Consider the following 9,374-nt stretch of genomic DNA (forward strand, 5'->3'; position numbering starts at 1 on the left):
GCCTAGTTTGTTTGGGACCGATGAAGTCCTTCGGATGAAGGACAAAACGTCTCAGCAAAAATAAGAAACCATCCAGATGACCTGACTGAACATCGTTGGATTTGTACCTGGATTATCGAGCATGAACCTTGAAGCATCATCACTTTTTCTCAGCTGAGGAGAGAATGAAACAAACTCAACAACTCAAAAGCAGATTTCACGCTCACCTTGCTGCACACACCAGTACAGCTGAGCCAGGATATCGTCCAACAGGAGGCCATTGAGCGACTCAAAGTATTGGGTGAAGACATCACAGATGGCATAAAGTGCATGGTTGCATGTGGTGGTCATCCACTCTGCTTTCTGGGGGCAACAAAAACAACCTTGTTGAGAATATTTCTCCACACATGAGAACTGAAAAATGGGAAAGAGCCGACTGGGACGAGAAACTGCACCTCAGTTTGTTGCTCAGGCAGCTTCATGTTGTCAAAGATCCTGAAGACAATCCTGAACAGGTCCTGCCACCAGTGTTTCTCAAAGGTGTGCCCGTAGGTCTTCATCACTTCGAACATCACCGTGAGCCCCCTGACAAACACACACAAACGCACTTTATGCTACAGCTGATAGTTTCCACTTTAACGGTTTTCTCTGACCGCGTTTAACTTGCGAGAACTGGAGCGCACAGCAAAACCCCACATACCTGGTCCTGACATCCAGTTTACACCTGTTGATGATGCAGGAGAGCTCAAAGAGGATCGGGAACCATCCTCGCACCCAAACACGGTCCTCAGGTGCTACATTCATGTCATCACTGGTATAATCCTTAAAGGCCTGCCAGAAAAGAAGAACCAGTGTCATCACTGTGGAGTTTTGGTATCCAGAGAGATTCTTCCTTTACAAAACATATCTCAATGCAAATGGCATCTTCTCCTAATATGAAACTGAAACAGTCACTACTTGTGAGATTCTAGAGGAGCAAGTTTAATAGCTCAAACGTACACAACCACTCATATTCACTTACTTTTATCCTCATTTCCTCATATTTAATTAGAACATTGCATGATCTCTGAGACTGACCTGTGGCCTCTCTGAGACGTATTTGGCGCAGTGGCGGATGAGGCGGATGGCTTCCATGCTGGTGTCTGGAAAAGAGGCGTTGCAGGCGAACTCCGACAGACACTTGACGGCATCCTGGAAGGAGTCGATCGTCGCCGGAAAGTGCTTTTCGAATACATTCGCTGTGAGACGGCCACACAAACCGTGAGTTCAAGTCCAAACATCTGATACGCAAAATAAAACGAGAAACCTGGGCGCTTAACTCACTGACGATATGCCCGGTGGTCTGGAAGGCCAGCTCCACGATGCTCTCGTCCTGGTCAGATGCAGCCAGGTGGAAGACTGAGAAGATGTTCTTCCAGCCTGAGCGGATGTTTGCCGCCTGGGAGTTAACCATCTGGGCGATGCAGCGTACCACCATGTCTCTGATGGTGGGAGACCTGAAGAAAACAGTGTCAGATAAAGAAACAAATGGGTCAAATCACTTCAAAGGAAGACAATTCATGTCTTCATTGATGTCAGTCTAATGAGACTCTGGCAAACCATCAGGCGGCTGAGGAGGGGAAAGCAGCGCTTTACTTAAACTGTGTTCGGTAAAGGTGGGGGTGCTGTTGACCTTAACCAGTGATGTCATCAGGAGGTGGAAGGAATACTTCTGACCTTCTAAATCCCACTTGCACATCTTCCATGGAGGAAGCTGAGTCAGGGAACTTTGGGGCTGATCTGTCCATAACCATGGCTGAGATCACCGAGGTAGTTAAAAAGCTCCACAGTGGCAGGGCACTAAGGGTGGACGAGATTCTTCCTGATTTCCTTAACCTCCTAAGACCTGAACTCTTGCATATGTGGATGCCAGGTCCTAAGAGGTTAAGGCTCTGGATGTTGTGGGGCTTTCTTGGTTGATACTCCTTTGCAACACTGCGTGGACATCGGGGCAGTGCCACTGGATTGGCAGACTGGGATGGTGGTTCCCCTCTTCAAAAAGGGGGACCGGAGGGTGCGCTCCAATTACAGGGGCATCACTCTCCTTAGCTTCCCTGGTAAGGTCTATTCAGGGGTACTGGAGAAGCGAGTCTGATTGTTGGTCAAACCTCAGATCCAGGAGGAACAATGCGGGCTCCATCTTGGCCATGGAACACTGGACCAACTCTTTACCCTCACTAGGGTCCTCGAAGGGTTATGGGAGTTTGCCCATTCAGTCTATATAGGTTTTGTGGACTTGGAGAAGGCATTCGACTGTGTTCCTAGGGGTATACTGTAGGGGGTGCTCCATGAGTATGGGATTGGGGGGCCGTTGTTACAGGCTGTTCGGTCCCTATACAAGCAGTGCGAGAGTTTGGTTCGCATTGCTGGTAGTAAGTCGGACCTCTTCAGGGTGGGAGTTGGACTTCGCCCGGGCTGCCCGTTGTCACCGATTCTGTTCATAACTTTTATGGACAGAATTTCTCTGTGCAGCCAGGGGGTGGAGGGATTCCGGTTCGGTGGCCTCAGGATTCCTTCTCTGCTCTTTGCAGACGATGTGGTCCTGTTGGAGTCATCGTGCCGTGATCTTCAGCTCTCACTGGAGTGGTTTGCAGCCGAGTGTGAAGTGGCTGGGATGAGAATCAGCAACTCCAAATCTGAGGCATGGTCCTCAACCGGAAAAGGGTGGATTGTTCTCTTCAGGTCGAGGGTGCGGTTCTGCCTCTGGGTAGTGACCTTAAGTACAAGATCGCCAATACAGGTGGTTGAAATGAGTTTCCTCTGCAGGGTAGCTGGACTCTCCCTTAGAGATAGGGTGAGAAGTTCAGTTATCTGGGAGAGACTCAGAGTAGAACCACTGCTCCTCCACATCGAAAGAAGCCAGTTGAGGTGCTTTGGGCATCTGGTAAGGATGCTCCCATGACACCTCCCTAGGGAGGTGGTGTGTCTGACTGAGAGGAGATGCCCAGGGAAGACCCAGGATACGCTGGAGAGACTACATCTCTGTTGGCTTGGGAACACCTTGAAATCCTCCCAGAAGAACTGGAAGAGGTGGCTGTGGAAAGAAATGTCTGACCCGACTTCAGAACAAGCGGAAGATAATGGAAGGATGGATGGATGGATGAATGGATGGATAATGTCTGTTTGCTCTAAAATCTCTCAATAACATCTTCGGCCCACTTTCAGGCAGAATGATTGTTCCAGCATTGACTTGTGCTGGCACTGCTGATTTGTTACAGCAACTGTTGCCATGGTGAAGAGCAATCCGGACTGCTCAGGAGTTATGAATGAGAGAAAAAGCTCCGCCTTCCCTCTCCGTCACACACTCAGAAACCTGAGCGAGTCGAATGGACATGCTGAGCTGCAGGGTTTACAAGGCTCCCAGCTGAAGCTCTCAGCCTGCTCAGCCTGTGGCTGTATTCATACTTGCACTCCTGCTTCATGTGCACACAGATGACGACATTAAATACACATGTTTAGCTAACGGTAGTTATTCAAATTCTAACTAATTCAAACCAAACAACAAAAAATGAGAGGCTTGTTATTTGACTAAGTGAAAATGTAATACAAAGAGAGTGAAATAGGTCAGTTAAAATGTTGTTTGCAGGTTCACCAGTCATTCACTGCTATAAAGAAAAAGAAGTCAATGCAGAGTTGCTTTAAAGGTCATAAGATAAACTGTAATTATTTCTGTACCGGTTCTTTTTCATGATGTGCTCGAAAGGCCTCAGAAAGTCCTTCTGGAACCTGAAGTTGGCCAGCTCCCCTTTCTCCAAGAACTTCATGGACAGCTGCCTGAGAGAATCCACGGCGAAAATTGCTACATCTTCATTGGGATTACAACCAACCTACAAATACAATTTAAAAAATATGCATTTTACTGTATATTTATTGCAGTTGCTCTTAACTTTTTCAGCCACATAAGCTACATATCCACTGCATCTTTCTCAGTGTTACTGTTACGGATTTACAACTGGAAATACAAAAATAAACACGATGTTGCACCAAAACATTTATTTACATCATAAATAACACTAACAAATGAACAAAAATACATCAAATTTCCTGAAGTCAAATCAATGCGTTAGACCTATAGAAAAACAAAAGTCTTTTTGGGACAATGATGCATAAATATAAAGCTAGGTGCATGTTCAGAGACACTTTTTAAAATAACTTTTAGGAATAAAAAAAAACTGAAGATGTTTATGCTCAATTAGGTTTTATTTCAGTGTGAAAAAAACAGATTTAGAAATTCCACCGATTTGTATTCAGAGTCACCAATTTGAAAAGATTCAATGCAAATGAAGAAAATAAAATAACCATAAAGAAAAAGTTTCTCTTGGTCTCCAATATTGAAGCTTTGAGCATTCTTAACGTTCCTTGTCTGTAAAGTACGATCAACTGTAGTTACAGTTTGTCACCTGTACAACAACACACCATAGTCAGTATTTCTGGTTGTTTGGTCATTTCATTGTAAATCATTTTATCTTTACAAAAATTCTACTTCTGTAAAACAAGAGACCAAGTGTGCACCCGAGTTACTGCGAGTAGTTTCAGTTGTTTTTCTGCTGTGCCTTTTAGTTTTTATTGGCATGATTTTAGTCAAATTTGTCATTTAATCCTGTTTAAAGCTGCAGCAAAACATATGATCCATCCATGAGAACACTGCGTGGATTTCCAGATAATTTGGAAACAATAAACTGACACTCAAGCTCATGGTTGAGTGGTGAAACTTCATTTATCTTGGTCAAGTTGTCATTTATGTCCTCTTTGGCATGCTGTAAAAAACATTTTTTTCCTTGTATAGATTTTGCATTATTCCACGCCCACCTTGTTAAAGTGGTCTCCGATGACCTCCCAGATCCTGGACCACTGCAGCCTGATGCGCCCCATGTTGTAGTACGAGATCTCAACTATCTTCTGCAGGCTGAACATACGTGGATGTGTAGGCGAGGCCAGCTCATCCATGGACACGGCACACAGCCAGCGCACAAAATCCACTGAAGAACAGAAACAAAACGATCGAGTGGAACAAAAAAAGATATTCTGAACAAAACGGGAGCCACGAAAAACTAAAATATCTCAAATGCAGCTTTTCATTTTTTGTGATCCACTAAACTCACCTATTGCATTTCCATCTAGTCTGGTGGAACCTGTGAATATCCTGAAGCAGAAAAACAGATTATATAGATATTTTTTTCTTTGTAGTTGAAATAATACTGCCTGAACCGACTGCATGGCAAGTTTAAGGCAACAGAGATTGAATTAAATGTGTAAAAACGTGGAAGTTCAACAGCAGGAAGTGCAATTCAGGGTGAAAATGATACCTGTCCACAGCTACCACCACACTCTGAGAGCTCGTCTCCCCAATAGACTCCTGAATGCTGGCGATCTGCTTACGGTCCACCGTTCCTCCAACTACAGGAAAAGAGAGACGGTGATTCTGTGAAGGCGCGAGTCGACCTCAAGGAAAAAGAGATTTTAGGAAAGATGTGACATTGAACTTTTGAGTGTTGACCTCTGACCTAAACCGAGGTACTCGTCGCTGCTCTGCTCCTTCGTGCTCGCAATAAAGCCCTCTTTGCCCCTCACCGTCCCTGAGATGTAGCGCGCCTTCACCCCCGTACCAATCAGCTGAGCCAGCTCCAACTGACTGATGCACTTCAGAATCTGAGAGGCAGAGAGGCAGTATCAGAACCGAAGCTTAAGAAGAATGGGAAGGAAAAGCCCAAAGGACCAGAAACTAGAAGAGAAACAGGCTGTGAGAAATGAGAAGCATGTTGGATAACATGAAAATCACCTGCAACATTTAAACAGAAAAGCTGAGCCAGACTAGAGAAACCTCTCACTGGTTGGTGTGAAAGTGAAAAGGCAAGAACTTTTACAGAAGCACGCAAAAGTTTCAAACTTCTGTTCCTTTGAAAAAACTACAAAATAAAACGGATGAACTCAAGTCAAGGACATAAAACTAAATGTTGCAGCTAAAAACAAGAGATTTATGTAAAATAACAGAAATGGCTGCAAAAAAAAAATCACCTCAAACTTGTAAAAACTACGTCTCTGTTCTTGTTTAAGAGTTTTTACTTCAATTACTGTGCACAAAACTTCTAGTTTGATTTGTAAAAGGCTAATCTCAATCCCATCGTTCTAGCCACCTGCTGAAGCAAAGGTTCATTTGTGCTTTTGAAGATCAGCTCCAGTTTCACCAGTTGTCTCCCAGCAGACCAGATGCTTGTTTTGTGGTGAGGATGTATATTTGTAAAGAAAGTGCTGCATCATCACTCCAAAATCTGCTGAATTTAAAGTTTAAAAGTCTCTAAAACCAGGCAAAAAAAAAAAAAATATATATATATATATTCTTGCTTTGCTTAAATTGTTAAAACATTTCATCTTTCACTTCATACATTTTAAATATCTGTTTATCCTCACATTTAAATATTAAGGTATTTTGTTAAGAGGTGCTCATATAAAGAATGAGAAGAAAGAACTGAAAGGCAGAAACAGGAAGTGTGAAACTGAGTTTAAAAAGCAATAAGAGGAGCAAACCTCGTGCCAGGAGTTGCCCAGGTAGTTGCCATCGGTGTGAGCCACAGTGATGAGGGTCTTGATGGTGTCGATGTTCTTCTGCTTCATTTCCGAGATGCCTGAGCTTGCCGTCAGCAGGGTGAACCTCGCCAGAGCCTGCACGTACGCGTCCCTCTCCAACTGTTCGGAAACGCAAACGATCAGGGTCAGACTGCAGCCGGGTAAAAAAAAAAAAGGTCTTTGAGTTCAGGCTGCAGTACCTGTATGGAGAAGATGCACGCTATCCTGATGGCACAGCGGATTCCTTCCAGACACAGCGAGGCCACGTCGGTGTCGTCGCAGTCCTGCAGACCCACGCTGAAAGCAGCCAGGAATGGCGTCCACGCCAGCTGAGGAACGAGGACAATTATTCCATAATCTTCATGTCTCTGTATGGATCCAGCAGGGTGTGCAGAGCTGGCGTTACCTTGAACATGGGCCTGACGTGTTCCAGGTGTGTGGCGCTGGTGAAAGGAGCCTGGACGTGGCTGACGGCCTCCATCAGAGCTTTGGCTGTCTTGGCCATTTGCTCCATCTCCACGTTGTACAGCAGACGCCTCTGCTTCTCGCTGGCCACACCTGCACAACAATCACGCAAATCCATCGAATGCTCCCCAGCAGAGAGAACACCACCTGTTTGTTTTATCTTTGAGACTCACTTTGCTTGTTGGACTTCATGGTCAGCTCTTTAGTCTCCTTCATGGCGATCTTCTTCCCTGCAATCTCATCATAAATGGCTGAGAGATACTCCTCTGGCAGGTCTTTGCTGTCGTTGATGCCACGGTTCATCTTGATGTACTGCTCTTTTGTCATTTTGTTCTTTACCTTTGCGAGTAACAACACGGGGACAAGTCATGAGCTGTGTGTGCAATCCCCATGATGAAATACTGATAAATAAGAGAAAACCCTAAAAACTGCTGCTTTATGAACGTGGACTTCTTACCTGTGGACTGTGAAGGTCTGTTGTCAACATAATGATTGAGTAGGCGAGAACATATGCAGTGTCAGCGCTGGCGAAGAGGGTTTGGCTGCAAAATTAAAAAGGAAGACAATGAGGGTAAGGAGAAGGATCGCAGAATATATTTAGTGATGCAGTAAAATGATGTTTAGACTCACCCCTGGTTGCATTCTAGGTATCTGGCTGCAAATTTCTCCATGAGCCGGTCGATCTTTTGTGCCTCGCCGGGGAGCCGAAAGCCCTCCAGGAAGATCCTCAGTGCAGAAACAAAATCTTTGCCCTGGAAGTCCATCTGATCCACGTAGGCGTACATCACCTCTTTGTTGAAGCGGTCATTATCCCCGAGAAACTCTCCCACCTGAGTCTGGAGGAGCAGAGGAGTTCATGCCATTTAATGCTTGGTGGATAAACTCGAGTATTTGATGGACTTTTGTTGAGCCTTTGTCTAAACTACTTGGGTACAGAATACAAATGTGTTTTTCCAACAAAAAACTTCCAAATTCTTCTACATTCTGATGCACCAAACTGTCCGTCAGCCCTACAGCGACTCCTGTTGTGTTTGACCTGAGCACTGCAACATTTAAACTAGAATCAACATTTTTCCATCTTAATCTAAAGAACAAGGTCACTGTAATCAGCCCAGATTAGAAGAAAAAAAATACATAGCATTATTGTTGAATTTGCAATTTGTAGCAACAATAAATAATGGCGTGTTTTTACAATTCAGCTGTAGCTATTTCATATTGAACTTGAAACTTTCAAAATGTTATGAAATATTTTGATTTATCTCTAAAAAAACTAACACAAATAAACATAATTGGACTTGAACTGCAAAAAATTCAAAATGGTTTTAGGTTCCCTTGAACATTTTCAAAAAAAAACAAAAAAAAAAAACATGAAATTTGTAGATTATTCACTAAATATTCTGAGTTTTATGATGAATTTATCTAAAAGTAAACAGTTGTTATCCAACAGGTGATGATGCTTCAGCTGTTTGAGTAATCAGTGATTTATGAGGCACCTGAGTCAGTCTAAATAAAATGTAATAAATTAATTGTTACCGAATCGAGCCTCTCTTCCTGGTGCAAAAACTGAGCCAGGTCCTCCGGGGTGGTACCCAGCATACCTTGCTCTTGAAGGTACTGGATTCCTCTCTTTGGTTTTTTGTTAAACCTGTGTAGAAACAACAAGCTCAATCTAGCAGCTGGATCGTATCATATCATGTTGTATCTTATCATCATCTATGGTTTAAAGCAGAGGTTGGCAACATCGTTTTCCAAAGGGCCAAATCAAGCCGTTTAAAGCAATCAAAGGGCCGCATAAAGAATTGGAAAATGTTCTTTATGACAGATAATCTAGAAGACTTTTTTAGGCCATTTCTTATTGTAGGATTAGCATGCTTTAAGTTTATAAAACATGTCTTTCCCATATATTTTAGGAATATAAGATTCTGTAAGCTGGCTCTTGTGACAATATGTTATACACGTTAGCATAACATGCTATGCACGTTAGCTTAACAAGTTATGCACGTTAGCTTAACATGCTATGCACGTTAGCATAACATGCTATGCACGTTAGCTCATGCTATGCACGTTAGCTTAACAAGTTATGCACGCTAGCTTAATATGTTATGCACATTACCGTAACATGTTATGCACATTGGTTTAACATGTTATGCACGCTAGCGTAACATGTTATGCACGTTACCTTAACATATTATGCACGCTAGCTTAACATGTTCTGCACGTTGGCTTAACATGTTATGCACGCTAGCTTAACATGTTCTGCACGCTAGCTTAACATGTTCTGCACACGTTAGATTAACATGTTGCGCACACGTTAGATTAACATGTTG

At 43.4% G+C, this 9,374-nt stretch overlaps 1 protein-coding gene across 1 annotated transcript in view; it reads right to left on the minus strand.

Moving 5' to 3' along the window:
* arfgef1 (ADP-ribosylation factor guanine nucleotide-exchange factor 1 (brefeldin A-inhibited)) overlaps positions 1-9,374 on the minus strand; it is a 53,820-nt gene that overhangs the window by 3,586 nt on the left and 40,860 nt on the right. The window contains 17 exon segments of the mRNA XM_037694222.1: positions 207-342; positions 435-564; positions 680-810; positions 1,057-1,217; positions 1,303-1,475; positions 3,694-3,845; positions 4,828-4,997; positions 5,121-5,161; positions 5,325-5,415; positions 5,523-5,667; positions 6,544-6,702; positions 6,783-6,911; positions 6,989-7,140; positions 7,221-7,386; positions 7,505-7,589; positions 7,678-7,883; positions 8,581-8,692. Coding sequence (XP_037550150.1) covers positions 207-342; positions 435-564; positions 680-810; positions 1,057-1,217; positions 1,303-1,475; positions 3,694-3,845; positions 4,828-4,997; positions 5,121-5,161; positions 5,325-5,415; positions 5,523-5,667; positions 6,544-6,702; positions 6,783-6,911; positions 6,989-7,140; positions 7,221-7,386; positions 7,505-7,589; positions 7,678-7,883; positions 8,581-8,692 — 2,339 coding nt within the window.

This window comes from Nematolebias whitei, chromosome 20, assembly GCF_014905685.2.
Source record: "Nematolebias whitei isolate Nwh7 chromosome 20, NemWhi1, whole genome shotgun sequence".
In the NCBI taxonomy this organism is placed as follows: Eukaryota; Metazoa; Chordata; class Actinopteri; order Cyprinodontiformes; family Rivulidae; genus Nematolebias; species Nematolebias whitei.